The 20,266-nt window shown below is 41.4% G+C and overlaps 1 protein-coding gene across 9 annotated transcripts in view; it reads left to right on the top strand.

Annotated features, from left to right (window-relative positions):
- The window catches only part of LOC106611671 (calcium-activated potassium channel subunit alpha-1), a 231,384-nt gene that overhangs the window by 202,053 nt on the left and 9,065 nt on the right, over positions 1–20,266 (top strand). For all 9 annotated transcript variants that reach the window (XM_014212234.2, XM_014212216.2, XM_014212208.2 and 6 more), the window contains 8 exons: positions 8,397–8,520; positions 9,088–9,312; positions 9,733–9,925; positions 11,101–11,217; positions 16,826–16,956; positions 18,025–18,219; positions 18,578–18,705; positions 18,925–19,146. In XM_014212234.2, coding sequence (XP_014067709.1) covers positions 8,397–8,520; positions 9,088–9,312; positions 9,733–9,925; positions 11,101–11,217; positions 16,826–16,956; positions 18,025–18,219; positions 18,578–18,705; positions 18,925–19,146 — 1,335 coding nt within the window. The remainder of the gene's footprint in view (positions 1–8,396; positions 8,521–9,087; positions 9,313–9,732; positions 9,926–11,100; positions 11,218–16,825; positions 16,957–18,024; positions 18,220–18,577; positions 18,706–18,924; positions 19,147–20,266) is intronic.

The raw sequence follows: 20,266 nt of genomic DNA, 5'->3' as shown, positions 1-20,266 counted from the left end.
ACAAGTCACACCTCACCTCCTCTTCCACTATCCTCCTTGACGATTTCCTCCTCGCTGAAATTAACACCATTTCCATACCTCTTGATGGGCCATGAGACACATCTAATTGTGGAAAGTCACAAAGCATTTGCTTATACCCGTCTGCACCGTGACACACATGTCATGTTGGGTACATCACGGCTGAGGCGAGTGGCGGTGTAGGCTAGTGACAGGCAGCCAGGCCGTCATGGTTGACAGTGTTTGCTTCCCAAATGGCACCTTATTCCCTATATAGTGCACTACCAATGATCAGAGCCTCATGGGTCCTGGTCAAAAGTAACGCACTATATATAGGGAATAGAGTGCTATTTGGAATGCACACGGTGTGTCTGTGAGACTGTGAGAGATAGCTATCTTGGCAGACAGTCTCTGCCTCAATCACCAGTCATGGTGGGGAGTGGAGATTGAAGTGACAGTCCTCCACTGAGTGAGTGGTGAAACATCCAGCTCGTAATGAAATATTTAGCTGGGTGTAAAAGCACTAAATGCTTTCACTCTTATTAGCACCTGTTCTGGTCTTCCTTTCAACTTCCTACAGATTATTAAGAACACAACATGTCAGGTCATCATTGTCAATAAGAATTTGTTCTTGACCTGCCTGGTAAAATAAAAAAAATGTATAAGGTAAATTGATAATGTTAGATCAGCCCAGCCAAAATGTACATATGCAAAGTACATATGAAGGAGCTAATAGTTTATACTTTGAAATAGAGGTATATCCACATGCAGGCAACTACTGAGAATAAATGATAAAATAAATTGAGATAACTAATTGCTAATAGAAGTGGTTGTTTCTGATGATCAACCATTGTGAGAACTAGGCATACACTTTGCTGTTATAACAGCCTCCACTCTTCTAGGAATGCTTTCCGCTACATGTTGGACCCTTGCTGCGGGGACTTGCTTCCACTCAGCCACAAGAGCATTAGTGGGGTTGGACACTGATGTTGGGCGATTAGGCCTGGCTCGTAGTCGGCGTTCCAATTCATCCCAAAGGTGTTCGATGGGGTTGAGGTCAGGGATCTTTGAAGGCCAGTGAAGTTCTTCCTCACTGATCTCAACAAACCATTTCTGTATGGACCACGCTTTGTGCACGGGGGCATTGCCACAAAGTTAGTAGTACAGAATCGTCTATAATGTTATTGTATACTGTAGCGTTAAGCAAAAAAAAAAATGTATGAAATTGTATGAAATGTATGCATTCACTACTGTAAGTCGCTCTGGATAAGAGCGTCTGCTAAATGACTAAAATGTAAAATGTAAATGTAAGATTTATTGTGTGGCCTACCACTTCGCGGCTGAGCCGTTGTTGCTCCTAGACATTTCCACTTCACAATAACAGCACTTACAGTTGACGGGGGCAGGTCTAGCATGGTAGAAATGTAAAAACTGACTTGTTGGAAGGTGGCATGCTATGACAGTGCCACGGTGAAAGTCACTGAGCCCTTCAGTAAGGCCATTCTACTGCCAATGTTTGTCTATGGAGATTGCATGGCTGTGTGCTCGATTTTATACACCTGTCAGCATAGGGTGTGGCTGAAATAGCCGAATCCACTAATTTGAAGGGGTGTCCACATACTTTTGTATATACAGTAAAAAGTTTGGACACACTTACTTATTCAAGGGTTTTTCTTTATTTTTACTATTTTCTACATTGTAGAATAATAGTGAAAACATCAAAACTATGAAATAACACATATGGAATAATTTAACTAGGCAAGTCAGTTAAGAACAAATTCTTATTTACAATGACGGCCTACCCCGGCCAAACCCGTACGATGCTGGGCCAATTGTGCACCGCCCTATGGGACTCCCAATCACGGCTGGATGTGATACAGCCCGGATTCGAACCAGGGACTGTAGTGACACCTCTTACACTGAGATGCAGTGCCTTAGACCACTGCGCCACTCTGATTCTTGAAAGTAGTCACCCTTTGCCTTGATAGCTTTGCACACTCTTGGCATTCTCTCAACTACCTTCACCTGGAATGCTTTTCAGTCTTGAAGGAGTTCCCAGATATGCTGAGCACTTGTTGGCTGCTTTTCCTTCATCCTGCGGTCCAACTCATCCCAAACCATCTCAATTGGGCTGAGGTCGGGTGATTGTGGAGGCCAGGTTATTTGATGCAGCACTTCATCACTATCCTTCTTGGTCAAATAGCCCTTACACAGCCTGGAGGTGTGTTGGGTCATTGTCCTGTTGAAAAACAAATGATAATCCCACTAAGCGCAAACCAGATGGGATGGCGTATCGCTGCAGAATCCTGTGGTTGCCATGCTGGTTAAGTGTGCCTTGAAGTATAAATAAATCACAAATATTGTCACCAGCAAAGCACCCCCACACCATCACACCTCCTCGTCCATGCTTCACGGTGGGAACCACACATGTGGAGATAATCCATTCACCTACTCTGCGTCTCACAAAGACACGGCTGTTGGAACCAAAAATCTCACATTTTGACAGATTTCAACCGGTCTAATGTCCATTGCTCGTGTTTCTTGGCCCAAGCAAGTCTCTTCTTCTTATTGGTGTCCTTTATGAGTTGTTTCTTCTTTGCAGTTCGACCATGAAGGCCTGATTCACGCAGTCTCCTCTGAACAGTTTTTGTTGAGATGTGTCTGTTACTTGAGCTCTGTGAAGCATTCATTTGGGCTGCAATTTCTGAGGCTGATAACTCTTTATATATTTATTTTTTACCCCTTTTTCTCCCCAATTTCGTGGTATCCTATTGGTAGTTACAGTCCTGTCCCATCACTGAAAGTCCTGTACGGACTTTGGTGAGGCGAAGGTCGAGAGCTGTGCATCCTCTGAAACACAACCCAGCCAAGACGTACTGCTTCTTGACACAATGCCCGCTTATCCCAGAAGCCAGCCGCGCCAGTGTGTCAGAGGAAACACCATACACCTGGTGACCATCTCAGCATGCACTGCACCTGGCCCACCACAGGAGTCGCTAGTGCGCGAATGGACAAAATTGGGTCTCCCGGTCGCGGCCGGCTTCGACAGAGCCTGGACTCGAACCAGGATCTCTAGTGGCCTTAGACCACTGCGCCACTCGGGAGGCCCTAGGCTGGTAATTCTAATGAACTTATCCTCTGCAGCAGAGGTAACTCTGGGTCTTCCTTTCCTGTGGCGGTCCTCATGAAATCCAGCTTCATCATAGCGCTTGATGGTTTTTGTGACTGCACTTGAAGTTCTTGAAATTTTCCGGATTGACTGACTTTCATGTCTTAAAGTAATGATGGACTGTCATTTTTCTTTGCTTATTTGAGCTGTTCTTGCCATAATATGGACTTGGTCTTTTACCAAATAGGGCTTTCTTCTGTATACCACCCCTACCTTGTCACAACACAACTGATTGGCTCAAATGCATTAAGAAGGAAAGAAATTCCACAAATTAACTTTTAACAAGGCATACCTGTTAAGTGAAATGCATTCTAGGTGACTACCCCATGGAGCTGGTTGAGAGAATGTCAAGAATGTGCAAAGCTGTCATCGAGGCAAAGGCTGGCTACTTTGAAGAACACTTTTTTGGTTACTACATGATTCCATAAGTATTAGTTCATAGTTTGTCTTCACTATTATTCTACAATGTAGAAAATAGTAAAAAAATAAATAGAAAAACCCTTGAATGAGTGGGTGTGTCCAAACTTTTGACTGGTACTGTATAGTGTATCTTCACATATTTAAGTGTGGGTCGTGCACCACACTAAAACACCAAGACTTTTCCTCCACTAACCCTGTTTAAACACAACCTTTGTGTCTTTCACGTACAAATCTGGGTCTTTTTGAATTGTCGTTTTGAATTGAGTTCTCCTGACAGATTTGAGTTTGAGAAGTAGAAAGCATTTTAAAGTGAAATCTGCAGTTGCTTCATCCATTTTTGAACTTATAAATGAATGATATACACTGATTCTTGAAGATTATAATAAAATAAATGCCTCGTGAGCTTAGTTGTCATACTCCATCAGAACCCAAAATATAAGCTTGTTTTACGCCAATGTTTGTAAACAATGTACATTTAAATAAACACGACATATCCTCAGAACATTTTTTTAAAGTATCATTTTGATATCATGGATGGTCTGTCCTTGCATCAATAGCTCTGTCCATGGATTTTAGAGTGGTTACATTTCTCTAGCCCCATCCCTCAGCTTTTTACCAAAACAGAGACGGGAGTTTGCTTTGTTATTGTTTCAACTGCTGATTGCTGCTCTAAATTAGACGTTTGCCAGCGTTATCCAACTACTTTCCTGAGAGAGAGGACATTATGGCTATAGCCTTGGGTTAAACCCCCACAGGCAGACATTTTGGGTCTCCTGTCTGATGGAGCCTGAGGGATTGTACTTTCAGTTGACACCATCATGCATACTTAAAACCTTACTTAGGGTGGCATTCTTCTAATGTCCATACAGATCAAAGATACAGTGCTTTTAACTGATAAAAGATATAAAGTATTTAAAAGGATGAAGACAGAGTATGTGTATATTTCAGAGGGTATTATCTTCAGGCAAATGTATTTGACTAATCCATGTTGTAACAAAAGCTAGGGACAATGTATGGAACTAAAAGTAGTATTTATTTTCAAAGATTAACATGGTAACAGGCATGCTTATTTTTCTAGGCCTGTAGCACTTGATGATAAGGCGTTATATCCTAAAACACAATTAATAATCCCATATAAAATGTGCTTTAACCCTCATACTACCGATTGGCCTTCTCCCCAACCTGTCTCCACAACCTGAATACTACTACTGTTTTCAAAAGGTATGTAAAGATCATATCTGTTTTAGCGTCAATGCATGCACAGTACAACCGCAGGTACCCTTTTTTGGAGAACGTTTAGTGGTCAGTGTAGGATACCATCAAGCTCAGATGCTCATAACCGCACTCACTAGAAATTGGTTTGTTCGGCCCTGACACACACACCGCTCAGATGCTAAAACATTAATGGCCTTCAGTTTGGAAAGCAAATATGATTGGGCAAATTGCTGAAATATTTAAAGTGTGGTCTGTTAAAGCTTTTACCGTGAGGAGTGCAGCGTCAGAAGCTGTATGCTGTAAGGAAGCCGTAATTGGTTGTCCGTGCTCATGCCAGTCAGAGTGTTTGTCCCAAATTGCACCCTATTCCCTATGTGTTGCACTACTTTTGACCAAGGCCCATTTGACCAGAGCCTCTTGGGCCTTGGTCAAAGGTAGTAGTGCACTATATAGGGAATAGGGTGCAATTTGTGAGGCATCCAGAAGCAGTGTATTGCTGCCATCTCCTTCCTTCTTCCTCCTCACCATTGATGTCACTCACTCTGATGACCCTGCAGTTTGTTGGCGTCTCCACTGATCGCTTCTGACAGGAATAAGCAGAAAAAAGAGTCTTGAAAAAAATAAGAATAAAAAAAGCTTTGACTTCGACTTTGAGTAAAAGTGATTTGTTTGCAGATCCCCTAAAAGGTTTTTAATATCATATTGATGAGTGTGTTTTGAGGATGGAAACTGGAATTTTATGGGCAGTCCTGCTGATGCCTTATGTGAAAACCCGAAGGAGGTAAAGTGCTATATTGAGTGCAGGACACTTAACAATAGTGAAAGAGGGTGCGAACCAAAGGCACCCTATCCCTATATAGTGCACTGCTTTTGACCAAGGCCCATAGTGCTCTGATCAAAAGTAGTGCACTACAGTATATAGGGACTAGGGTGCCATTTATGACACATAGAGTGCCCTCACAAACATAACTATTCACACCCCTGAGTCAATACATGTTAGAATCACCTTTGACGGCGATTACAGCTGTGAATCTTTCTGGGTAAGGCTCTGAGAGATTTGCACACCTGGTTTGTACAATATTTGCACATTATTCTTAAAAAAATTAATCAAGCTCTGTCAAGTTGGTTCTTGATCATTGCTAGACAGCCATTTTCGAAGTCTTGCCATGGATTTTCAAGCTGATTTAAGTCAAAACTATAAATAGGCCACTCAAGAACATTCAATGTTGTCCTGGTAATCAACGCCATGTGTTTTAAATGATAGTCCTGCTGAAAGGCGAATTTGTTTCCCAGTGTCTGTTGGAAAGCAGACTGAACCAGGTTTTCCTCTAGGATTTTTCCTGTGCTTAGCTCTATTCCATTTATTTTTATTAAACAAAAAACTCCCTAGTCCTTGCCGATGACAAGCATACCCATAACATGATGCAGCCACCACCATGCTTGAAAATATGTGGAATAGTACTCAGTGATGTGTTGTATTTGCCCCAAACATAACGCTTTGTATTCAGGACAGAAAGTGAATTTCTTTGACACATTTTTTACTTTGGTGCCTTATTTGCAAACAGGATGTGTGTTTTTGATCCATCCCCAGTTTTTTCTTATCACAGCCATTCAAGTGTTTTAAAACCTCTTTGGACTAGGTGGGATGCTAGCGTCGCACCTAGCCAACATCTGGTGAAACTGCAGAGCGCGAAATTCAAAATACAAGTGTCTTACATCATTTAAAAGCTTAACTTCTTGTTAATCCAGCTGCTTTGTCAGATTTCAAAAAGGCTTTACGGCGAAAGCATACCATGCGATTATCTGAGGACAGCACCCCGCATACAAAAGCATTACAAACATTTTCCAAACAAGCAGAGGCGTCACGAAAGTCATAAATAGCGATAAGATAAATCACTTACCTTTGAAGATCTTCCTCAGTTTGCAATCCCAAGGGTCCCAGCTACATAACAAATGGTCCTTTTGTTCGATAAAGTCCTTCTTTATATCCTAAAAAAGTCAGTTTAGCTGGCGCGCTTGACTCAGTAATCCACCAGTTTCCTTCGTTCAAAATGCATACAAATGAATCCCAAAAGTTACCAATAAACTTCATCATAACAAGTCAAACAATGTTTCTAATCAATCCTCAGGTACCCTAATATGTAAATAAACAATACAATTTAAGACAGAGAATAGCATGTTCATTACCGGAGATAATTACCGAAGTACTACTGCCAAAATGGGAGCCACCTAGAAAAACTACAAATTCTAGCTCATTTTTCAAAAAGCAAGCCTGAAATTCTTTCTAAAGACTGTTGACATCTACTGGAAGCCCTAGGAACTGCAATCTGGGAGGTATTCCTTTGATTTTCCCATAGACAGGCATTTTAAATGGCGTCACCTCAACAACAACAAAAATTCCGGATGGATTCTTCTCGGCTTTTCACCTGCTATATCAGTTATGTTATACTCACAGACATTATTTTAACAGTTTTGGAAACTTTAGAGTGTTTTCTATGCAATACTATCCAATATATGCATATCCTAGCATCTGGGCCTGAGTAACAGGCAGTTTACTTTAGGCACCTCATTCATCCAAACTTCCGTATACTGCCCCCTAGCCTTAAGAAGTTTTAAAGTCACCATTGGTCTCATGGTGAAATCTCTGAGTGGTTTCCTTCCTCTCCGACAACTGAGTTAGGAAAGACGCCTGTGTCTTTGTAGTGACTGGGTGTATTGATACACCATTCAAAGTGTAATTAATAACTGCACCATGCTCAAAATAATATTCAATGTCTGTTTTTTTTGTTTTTACCCATCTACCAATAGGTGCATTGGAAAACCTCCCTGCTCTTTATAGTTGAATCTGTGTTTGAAATGCACTGCTCGACAGATAATTGTATGTGTTGAGTACAGAGATGAAGTAGTCATTCAAAAATCATGTTACACATTATTATTCCACACAGAGTGAGTCCATGCAATTTATTATGTGACTTGTTAAGCAAATGTTTACTCCTGAACTTATTTAGGTTTGCCATAACAAATGGTTTGAATACTTATTGACTCAAGACATTTCAGCTTTCCATTTTTAATTAAAAACATAATTCCCCTTTGACATTATGGTGTATTGTGTGTAGACCAGTGACACAAAATCTCAATTTAATATATTTTAAATTCAGGTTGTAACACAACAAAATTTTGGAAAAGTCAAGGCGTGTGAATACTTTCTGAAGGCACTGTACATACTGTAAGCAGCAGTCAGGTTCCCTGATCTGAAATATGCTTTTCTGACATGTAGATGTTCTTTATCTCTAGCTTGTAAGCATGATATACTATACCTCCATCTGCTGAGCTGAAATATAAACCAGACAAATATGTCTCGCCAACTTTCAGGTTATACGACCGCATGTAAATAATGCTCAACAATTTATTGCCTTTCATCTTGATGTTCAAATATTGACCAGCGGCTGCCGACCATGCGCCAGTTCATTACGTTTTAAAACGACACAACGACGACAAGCTTCCAATCCTCCCTCCAGGTCTATCTCTTATCCTTCCATTTCTCTCCTCCCTCTTCTCTCTCCTCCCTCCCTCCCTCCTTCTTTTGTTTGATTAGGCATGACCCTCTCCTCATGCCGGGAAACGAACAGATTGAGAACATGGACATGAACGTGAAGAAGTACGACTCCACAGGGATGTTCCACTGGTGCCAGTCCAAAGACATCGAGAAGGTCATCTTGGTGGGTACCTCACTCCCTCACGCTTCTCCATACTCCCTCCCGCTGAGGGGGGTCATTCATCATTGCTTGTGTCCCAAATGGTACCCTATTTCCTATATAGTGCACTACTTTTGACCTGAGATCTATGGGTTTTCTGTGGGTCCTGGTCAAAAGTAGTCAACTATAAAGGGAATAGGGTGTTAATTGGAACGCATCCGGTGACACGGTCCTCTCCCGCGACAGACGTATCGTGTCACAAAAGGGCAGTTAAACACATTGTAATGAGGTGGTTGGCATGCCATTTGCTCCATGGGGGGGTTCTGTGTATAGGACATTTCTTATACCAATATGCTGTATTAGAAATGGCAAATTACAATCTAATAGATACTATATTACAGTCAGTAGGTGAATAATAATTTCAAGGGACACTTTGTTCAGAATAACTGAACTGAATGAGGATAGCATTGGTTAGTAATTTGCAGCCTGCAGGTATAATGCTTTATTACTTGTTATAAGTAAGAGCCTTTCTAATGTCCTTTTATAAGGCTTGTATTATATTATGTCACTGGATTTGTTTCCCTGTCTCAGACCAGAAGTGAAGCTGCCATGACTGTCCTAAGCGGCCACGTGGTCGTCTGTATATTTGGAGACGCGAAGTCGGCTTTGGTGGGCCTAAGGAACCTTGTGATGCCTCTGAGAGCTAGCAACTTCCACTACCACGAGCTGAAACCCATCGTGTTTGTGGGTTCTCTGGAGTATCTGAAGAGGGAATGGGAGACCCTTCACAACTTCCCCAAAGTCTCCATCTTACCTGTGAGTAGAGCTAAATCACATTTTGAAAATTGATGTCAGTTTGTTTTCCTCTAGAAGAAAGACACAAAAGGAATATGAGTTAATTGAAACAGAGTTAAATAACTGAAACTGAGACTCAGCGATGTGACGTGACCATTCACACTTTGTACAATGACTATCTTTGTTTAATGTTATATAGCTGTATATATCTTTACATTTTGGCTTTGTTCAACTACAGTGTTGTACAAGTTATTACACTGTAACAAATTACTGTGCTGCCAGCAATTTACTGTAAAAATTACAGGAAATGTTTTACAGTGTATAGAATAACTTTTTCATCTTTGTATCCCTCTCCTGTCACAGGGCACACCATCACATCTCTACTATTATAATTTATTATAGAATAACAATGTTTGTTCATCTTATATTCATATTTCACAGGGCACACCATTAAGCCGGGCCGATCTGAGGGCTGTCAATATCAACCTCTGTGACATGTGTGTCATCCTGTCGGCCAATCAGAACAATATTGACGACGCGTCACTGCAGGACAAGGAATGCATCCTGGCGTCACTCAACATCAAGTCCATGCAGTTTGACGATAGCATCGGGGTCTTGCAGGCTAACTCCCAAGGTAAGCAAGGGGAAGGAGTTGGCCTATCATAGTTCAGTGCTCTGCCCAGAGGGGACAGGCCCTGGCAGGAAGAATATCCCTGACCTGGTGTGTTTGACAGGAAAGCCTGGTGATTCATGTTCTTCAATGACTAGTTAGCTACTGGTTGGTTTCTTCATAATGTAATTGGTGATAATCTGGCATTATCCTGGCATAAAGCTTTACTTGAGAAAGCAAAGTCAATTAAATGTGTATTTGTTTGTAGATTAAAATGCACATGAATAATTATGATTATTATTATTATTCATATGTAATCAATCTGAACATTTCTATATATTTTTTATAGCAGATCATTTATCAATATTATATCAAACAATTCTCGTGTGAGGAGTGGCAGTGGAGTGAGATGGTCTTCAATAATGGCCTGCCACTCCCTGGCATTGAAAATGAGACCTCTTGACCTGAAAATACATTTCTGTGCACTTTGGTTGTGTCTAATACTTGTATGACCTAGCGGTTTTCTGTAGTCAGCAGCAAGACACAGATGTCAAAACAAGGACCATGTATAATGCATACAGCATCACTGAATTAATGTGTTTACTTGTCAGTTTGAGGAAAGCAAGAGATGTCATGTCAATCTCACGTCACTTGTTTTATTATTTTGTGGCTTTAATGGAAACAAAATGGGCCACATGTAACATTTGTTATGTTTTAGGGATGGATGGAGGGACCTCTCAAGAATATTGCACTCAACATTGTGTAATATTGTCTTACTACAAATTATTTGAATGTGACAAAGAATGGCTAAAATATACATCAACTCATAAATAAATCATTATTTGTTCCTTTCTACTGATATACCTTCCTCAGATAATAGATAAGTAAAGGGAAAGGGGGATACCTAGTCAGTTGCGCAACTGAATGTATTCAACTAAAATGTATTTTACGCATTTAACCCAACCCCGCTGAATCAGAGAGGTGCGGAGGGCTGCCTTAATCGACATCCACGTCATCGGTGCCATGGAACAATGGGGATAAATGCCATGCTCAGGGGCAGAACAACAGTGCTACATAGCAGGAATGTGTTTTGTAGTAACCTACAATGTACGCATTCATAAAGCCTTTATAACAGCTACATAAGGCATTTTAATATATGTCATTGGCAGTCATTAACGTCTATATATCTTTCCATGCAGGTTTCACTCCTCCAGGCATGGACAGGTCCTCTCCTGAAAACAGTCCACTTCATGGGGGGTTAGTCCGACAGGCTTCCATCACAACAGGAGCCAACATCCCCATCATCACTGAACTAGGTATGTCAGCAGGTATGAATGAAATGTCACTTTGACAAACTCTTTTAGGAGGGTGAAATGTGTGAAAAGGAAACGTTTCATGTAATTATATTAATACTTTTTTGTAATGATTGACGAAAAAGCACCAAAATGAATTGCCTCATTGAGAATATGAAACATTTTCTAATCTATAGTAAGAATGTTTCAGGTTTTGACGATGACAACCAACCAACACCAAACAGAGCATAATTCCTCAGTCAATTGCTGCTCTTTAACATTCTGAAGATGATTTTCATGTTTTTAACCATTCATGACTAATACATTCATCGAATCTTAACAACCTCTTGAACATGCTTCATCACCTAACTATTTCTCCCTAACACTTGTCTGTAGCACCATTATCAAAAACAGCAGGCAAAGTCCTGCCTGTGGTTTCATTCAGTCAGGATAAAAGCAGTGGGATCAACATACAAATAATAACAGAGCTGGGTAAGAAGCTAGTCCCTCAGTGTTGCTCTACAGCCGCCTCCTCCTCCTCCATCAAGCTTCCTTTTGATTTCTCGTGCTGCCTGGCCCAAGAGACTGTGGTTGCTTCCCAAATGGCACCCTATTACTTATGTAGTGCATTACTTTTGACCAGGGCCCTGTGCCTTGGTCAAAAGGAGTGCACTATGTAGGGAACAGGGTGAAATTTGGGACATAGCCCTAGTCTGGTTCATTCCCATGGTATCACTTTGAGCACATTGTACTATGTTACTCTGGGTTCTTTTGTTGCAATTGACTGTTTTGGCCTATTTATTTTCTTCCTTTCTTCATCCGCCTGTTCTTTTCTTTCTCTTTTCTGAGAATCACAAGGACCTTTCATCCCAAAACAAGTCCTTGTGGCTGTTTCCAAAGTAGCATCTTAGTTCTTCATAGATCATATCCTCTGGCCAATGACCTCCTTCCTTTCATCTGACTCGTCAAATCTGACTGACGTTTATTTTCGCACCCAGCTGGAAGTGTCTGATAGAAGTAGCACTTCTGAAACAAAACTCAACATCAATACTTTCTTTTTTAAGAGCTTTGTGCTTTTTGTGGCCAAAGGCATGTTTAACATTTTTTTGACATAGTTTTGGGCAGTGAAAAGTATGTAACAAGACTTTTTAAATGAATACCCTGAACAAAAATATAAACGCAACATGGTAAGTGTTGGTCGCATGTTTCATGACCTGAAATAAAAGATCCCAGAAATGTTCTATAGGCACAAAAAGCTTATTTCTCTCAAACGTTGTGCACAAATTTGTTTACATCCCTGTCAGTGAGAATTTTTTCTTTGCCAAGATAATCCATCCACCTGACAGGTGTGGCATATCAAGAACCTGATTAAACAGCATGATCATTACTCAGGTGCACCTTGTACTGGGGACAATAAAAGGCCTCTCAAAAATGTGTAGTTTTGACACAACACAGTGCCACATATGTCTCACGTTTTAAGGGAGCATGCAATTGGCATGCTGACTGCAGGAATGTCCACTAGAGCTGTTGCTAGAGAATTGAATTGTCATTTCTCTACCATAAGCTGCCTCCAACGTTGTTTTAGAGAATTTGGCAGTATGTCCATCCGGCCTCACAACTGCAGACCACGTTTATGGCATCTTGTGGGGAAGCAGTTTGCTGATGTCCACATTGTGAACAGAGTGCCCCATGGTAGCGGTGGGGTTATGTTATGGGCAGGCAGGCATAAGCTACAGACAACAAACCCAACTGTATTTCATGGATGGCAATTTGAATGCACAAAAAAACAGTGAAGAGATCCTGAGGCCCATTGTGAGGCCCATTTCCTTCCAAGGTATCTGTGACCAACAGATGCATATCTGTATTCCCAGTCATATGAAATCCATATATTAGTTCCTAATGAATTTATTTCAATTGACTGATAACCTCATATGAACTGTAACTCAGTAAAATCAATGAAATTGTTGTATGCTGCGTTTATATTTTTGTTCAGTGTAGATATAGCTGGAACTATAGCTATATTTACAAGACAAAACTATGTCTTATCGGTGTCGTTAATACTATATATTTAATCTCTTGAGGATTGCTTGCGTTGAATTTCAAAGCTTGAGGCTTTAAATATGCATGAAGTCATGAGTGTATGAATGGCCTGGATATGGGTTGTAATAGCTGACCACAAATCCAACCAGAGACAATACTCACAGATTCAATATACACTGAGTTTACAAAATATTAGGAACACCTGCTTTTTCCATGACCAGGTGAATCCAGGTGAAAACTATGATCCCTTATTGATGTAATTTGTTAAATCCACAGTGTAGATGAAGGGGAGGAGACAGGATAACCTTTCCTGCAGTCAAATGACCAAAGCGCCCTCTAGTGGCATCATGGGTGGAATGTTATTACTATTTTTCATAATGAATAAACATTTATTGATTTTTACACCGAAAATCCAGTGTTTCTATGTCAAACGGTTTTGTTATATTTCAGTCTTCTGTAATGTACAGTGCCTTTGGAAAACATTCAGACCCCTTTACTTTTTCCACATTTTGTTACGTTACAGACTTATTCTAAAAATGATTGTTTTTTCCCCCTCATCAATCTACACACAATACCCCATCATGACAAAGCAAAAACAGGATTTTAGATGTTCTCTAATTTATATTTAAAAAAAATGGAAATATCACATTTACATTAGTATTCAGACCCCTTACTCAGTACTTTGTTGAAGCAACTTTGGCAGTGATTACAGCATCAAGTCTTCTTGGGTATGACGCTACAAGCTTGGCACACCTGTCTTTGGGGAGTTTCTCCCATTCTTCTCTGCAGATCCTCTTAAACTCAATCAGATTGGATGGAGAGTGTTGCTGCACAGCTATTTTCAGGTCTCTCCAGAGATGTTCGATGGGTTGAAGTCCGTACTCTGGCTGGGCCACTCAAGGACATTCAGAGACTTGTCCTGAAGCCACTCCTGCATTGTCTTGGCTGTGTGCTTAGGGTCGTTGCCCTGTAGGAAGGTGAACCTTCGCCCCTGTCTGAGGTCCTGAGTGCTCTGGAGCAGGTTTTCATCAAGGATCTTTCTGTACTTTGCTTTGTTCATCTTTGCCTCGATCTTGACTAGTTCCCACATCCCCCACAGCATGATGCTGCCACCACCATGCTTCACCATAGGGATGGTGCCAGGTTTCCTCCAGACGTGACGCTTGTCATTCAGACCAAAGAGTTCAATCTTGGTTTCATCCGTCCAGAGAATCTTGTTTCTCATGGTCTGAGAGTCTTTAGGTGCCTTTTGGCAAACTCCAAGCAGGCTATCATGTGCCTTTTATTAAGGAGTGGCTTCCATCTGGCCACTCTACTATAAAGGCCTGATTGGGGGAGTGCTGCAGAGATGGTTGTCCTTCTGGAAGGTTCTCCCATCCCCACAGAGGAAATCTAGAGCTCAGTCAGAGTGACCATCACTTTCTTGGTCACCTCCATGACGAAGGCCCTTCTCCCCCGATTGCTCAGTTTGGCCGGACGGCCAGATCTAGGAAGAGTCTTGGTGGCTCTACGGACAATTCCTTCAACCTCAAGGCTTGGTTTATGCTCTGACATGCACTGTCAACTGTGGGACCTTATATAGACAGGTGTGTGCCTTTCCAAATCATGTCCAGTCAATTGAATTTACCACAGGTGGACTCTAATCAAGTTGTAGAAACATCTCAAGGATGATCAATGGAAACAGGATGCACCTGAGCTCAATTTCGAGTCTCATAGCAAAGGGTCTGCATTCTTATGTAAATAAGGAATTTCAGTTTTTTATTTGTAATATATTTGCAAACATTTTTTAAAGCCTGTTTTGACTTTGTCATTATAGGGTATTGTGTGTAGATTGATGAGGATTTATTAATTTTATTTAATCCATTTTGTTTAAGACTACCAATAAATTATTTGACCCTGATTTATCCCACTGCAATAAAAAGTTAAAGAAGGATTTTTAAGCCTTGGGACAATTGAGACATGGATTGTGTTTGTGTGCCATTCAGAGGTTGAATTGGGAAGAAAAAAAGAGTTCCTTTGAACGTGTATGGTAGAAGGTGCCAGGCTCACCGGTTTGAGTGTGTCAAGAACGGCAACGGTACTGGGTCTTTCACGCTCAACAGTTTCCTGTGTGTATCAAGAACGGTCCACCACCCAAAGGATATCCAGCCAACTTGACACAACTGTGGGAAGCATTGTAGTCACATGGGCCAGCATCCCTGTGGCATACACATCAATAAGAGACACCTTGTAGATGCCCCGAAGAATTGAGTCTGTTCTGAGGGCAATAGGGGGTGCAACTCAATATTAGGAAGGTGTACCTAAATGTTTTGTACACTCAGTCTATGTTTGGTTTCATCAAGGATGCCTATAAGATTAAGATCTTCTCCAAGTACAACAATGATTTGAATGTATACTTATGAAATACTAAACCCCCTCTCATTCTCATAACAATCCATATCCCGTGCCATTGACTGTTTAAAGCAATCCCTCTGTGCTATCAGGCATTGTGTACATTCTATCACTGAATATGTGATGCTTCATAGTCACTGTTGGATGTGAACAATGTCTCAGATTAAGTTGCACATTTAGTCTGTATGTAAAAGTATATGGTATGCATGATAATTCTTTACTCCATATGGTTGAGCTTTTGATTAAATTGAGTTATACTGTATTGTATATTCAGCAGCCTACACCTTGACCAAACCGGCCCCATACGCGCGTCCGCCATGTGGTCATGTTGATTTTGTCTCTCCCCACTAGACACGTTTAAGACGCAAGTTAAAATATCAAAACCAACTGTGAACCAACTCTATTAATTTGGAGACTGGTCGAAACACACATGAAACATTCATGGACATTTAGCTAGCTTGATGTTGCTAGCTACTTTGGCCTGGGAGATAAACATTGGGTTGTTATTTTACCTGAAATCCATAATGGTCCTATTTTTTGCTGGAACTCTGTAGAATTTCTGTAGAATTTTGAGTTAACACACGATTTTGAATCTCTATTTTGACAATTATTTCACAGGTAAAGGGGAGACCTAGTTCGTTTTTTGTTAGTTTTCTTTGATTAAATCAAATCAAATTGTATTTGTCACATGCGCCGAATACAACAGGCGTAGGTAGACCTTACAGTGAAATGCTTACTTACAAGCCCTTAACCAACAATGCAGTTTTAAGAAAAATAAGTGTTAAGTAAAAAATAGATAAGTAAAAATTACTTAAAGAGCAGCAGTAAAATAACAATAGTGAGGCTATATACAGGGGGTACCAATACAGAGTCAATGTGCGGGGGCACAGGTTAGTCGAGGATTAATCTCTCCACATTCATCTTTCAATCACCCACATGGGTATGCTTGGGAAAACCAATGAGTAGATGGGAAAGGCGGGACTTACAGCGCATCAGCGCATCCAAACTGCCCGTTGACGCACAAGCAGTTTGGATGAAATGAGTGAATAACATGTATGTGCTGCAATGCTCACGCACGCAACCTGGCCGGTCTAGTCGGCATGTTACTGGCAAAGTCAACAGCATGTGTCTCATGCTATACCATGATACTGTAGTAGCATACACATCAATAAGTTCATATTTGTATGTCTTTCTCCACCAGTGAATGACTCCAATGTTCAGTTCCTGGACCAGGATGATGATGATGACCCTGACACAGAGTTGTACCTCACTCAGCCCTTCGCCTGTGGGACGGCCTTCGCAGTCAGTGTGCTGGATTCCCTGATGAGTGCGGTACGACACAAAACCCAGACCTGAAGGCTTGTGTTGGCTCACCTGACCGATTGGCTAGGCTTTAGCTCAGTGGGCTCGCCAGAGACCGGGGTTTGGACCCCAGTTGATAACGCAAAGTGCTTGTGGTTTAGACATTTCATACCCTAAATGCGCAATGAAAATATTGGTTAGAAAGGTGTAACTATAGATGTTTTTAACTAAAAGGTATCTATACAGACATCATCATATCAAGCAATGTCTTAGTGGAATCCCATTGGTACAATTGCATTTTATGTCCCAGTGTTTAAAAAGCTCCAGGAAGTAAGACACGAAAGCCTGGCACTTTACCTGGTATGATGGCTTCATCTGTCTACCTTTCACTTTGACTGAGAAGTGCGATTCACTGTAGACAAAGGTCATGCTACTTAATAGATTGACCTCGTCCATCATTCTGCTCTGGAGCCCTGACAGCAGCCCAGCCAGGGGACATGTCCCTGTGTAGAACAAACAAGGACAGACAGACAGAGAGACAGCTGTAGCCTCTATAGTCTACAGCGATAGAAAGCGGCAGACATCACAGTACAGGCTCACTAATGGGGAACAAAGCAGTCACCAACATGTGCATGATATTAAGGAGAAGGGACAGAGAAATCAAAAGGCCTGAACATGTTCTCTAGTCTACATTGGTGTAACTGACTAACAGGAGGTTGTTAAATATTTATTATCCCACCACAGCTACTCTACTGTCGTCTCTTCTCTATCCAGCTAAACCTTTCGTTCCAGATCTTACCACTCCTAAGAGTACTTCAACAGCATGAATGTGTAGGAACAAGTCAATGTAGCTCTGTTTGATGGACGTGAAAGGAGAGGAGTGTGAGAGAGAGTAACCTGCAGTAATTGGAATATCCTGTTTGTTCAGTCTGGGTGCAGGGCGACGTGAAGAGACAGGCCAGGGTTAGATAGCACTGTCTCTTCAGGCTGCATGGCACTTTGAGTGGATTCAGCTGTGACTTTGGCTGGGTTTGCTTTGCTTAAGGATACTCCCTCTCTCTCTCTCTTTCTCTCTCTCCTTCTCCTTCATCCTTTCAGACATACTTCAATGATAATATCCTCACCCTGATCCGGACGCTGGTAACAGGGGGGGCCACTCCGGAGCTGGAGGGTCTGTTGGCGGAGGAGAACGCATTACGAGGAGGCTACAGCACGCCGCAGACCCTCGCTAACCGGGACAGGTGTCGTGTGGCACAGCTAGCCTTGTACGACGGGCCTTTCGCTGACTTGGGAGTAAGTGACTGGTTGTGTTTTGTCACCTCGGCTTGCAGTAGAGAGAAGTCCTTCGGGGCTGTTTGCTCACCGAGGCCAGTAGGGGAGAACAAGGCATGTGGAGACGGCTGGGTGATATGATATATCCAGCCCTGTGACCCCTATCATTGCAAATGCTGAACCATACAAACAGTGGACATGTTTATAATGAAATTCGTTTTGAGGGAGATATACTATGTTCATATGTAAATACACCTTTCATTCACATTAACAAATATATGTATTTTTATCAGATTTTTTATTGAGATCTGTATCATTTGACAAACGTGTGAGAAATATCAAAACTCAGTATGAAATGTTCTGCTTCTCTGCCTTACAGGATGGTGGTTGCTACGGTGACTTATTCTGTAAAGCATTAAAAACATACAACATGCTGTGCTTCGGAATTTATCGATTAAGAGACGCACATTTAAACACACAAAGTCATACAAGTCAATGCACTAAACGGTGAGTATGTTGTAGCTTAAATTACTGTTGGCAGAATGTCCACTACGCAGAAGGCAAAACTGGTTGCAACGACATCATTACAACTAGATTTCAACCGTTGTAATATGGTTGTAATTACGTCATTTCAACCAGCTTTGGCATCTGGTTGATAATTTTTGGGGATAAATCAATAGTAGATCATTTGTATTGATGACTCATCACGGTATCTTTCCTCTTTAGGTATGTGATAACCAATCCGCCATATGGTTTTGAGTTGGTGCCATCAGACCTGATCTTCTGCCTGATGCAGTTTGACCACAATGCGGGTCAGTCCAGGGCCAGCCTCTCCCACAGCTCCCATTCCTCCCATTCTTCCAGCAAAAAGAGCTCCTCCGTCCATTCTCTCACTGCCACCAACCGTACCAACCGCGCCAAGAACAGGGACTCGCGGGACAAACAGAAGTATGTACCCCTCTAAAGATGGATGCATCCCAAATGGTACCCTATTCTCTATATAGTACACTACTTTTGACCAGAGCTCTATTGGCCATTTCATTTATGGTACAAAAGGTTAATAAAATAAAAAGTGTTACTGCTTGACAGTTAGTGTCTCTTTTAAATCATTACCAATTTGAGTCAAAAAAAGAAAAAAGATTGTTGCTTTTAGGGTTCAGGGAATAGGGTGCCATTTGGGACGTAACCATGTTTGTCTGATTCTCTGTGTTTGTGTTTGTTGAGTAATGTCTGTGAACTGTCTTAACTGTTGTCAAGTGTCCTATCCGGTTTCTTCTCACTGATCGACATCAATGGCTCTATAACATAGAAATCAAAATGGCTACCGAAGTGCCTTAAGTTGATGATGACAGCCAGTGCTTGACTTGGGCCAGAGCTGTCCGGAGCGCCGTACCGGCACTTCTAATTTTTGGGGAATTGCGTACCGGCTCCTCTATAAAACAAAATAGCATGTTGCCGGCCCAGATTCCCACACCAAGGCAAAAAAGTTTGATCAAAGTGGAATGAAGGCAGGATCTGCATTGAATAATAGCAAGGGAGAGTGGGCATTCATTTTTCTGATTCCGCTTTGTTCAAGTTTATTTGCCACTAGTCAGTGAATCTGCGTGTGACAGTAGACTTGTGCAGATTGAAAATGTGCCAGCCTGAATGGCATGATGCGCAGTTCCAAGTTGTCAAATTAAGGTTTGTAAGGTCATGGAAATTAGTTTCATAATTGTTGTTAATGTAAATCATGAAAGCACACTTTTAAATATGATCAATCAATTAAAAAATCAGCTATTATCGGAATGACCCTTCAGTGCACGTCTGTGGTGCTGCGTGTGTGCAAGTGTGAGTGGGCTGTTGCCCGAGGAGAGAGAGTGCGACATTTCAGCAGCAGGTATAAAATAATGACGGACAACAGACTAACTAGATGGCCAATTCAAAACATAACTTGTAGCAGTTATGTCTCTATTTAATTATAGCTAACTAAGCATTAATGTAGTTGTCGCCTTTCCACCGGCACTATAGATAGCCTAAATACATCTGCACCGTAGGAAAGCTGGGATTCCCCTCTACGGAAAAGTAT

The sequence above is a fragment of the Salmo salar genome, chromosome ssa01 (genome assembly GCF_905237065.1).
Source record: "Salmo salar chromosome ssa01, Ssal_v3.1, whole genome shotgun sequence".
NCBI lineage: Eukaryota > Metazoa > Chordata > Actinopteri > Salmoniformes > Salmonidae > Salmo > Salmo salar.
This window is presented reverse-complemented; position numbering and strand designations above follow the sequence as displayed.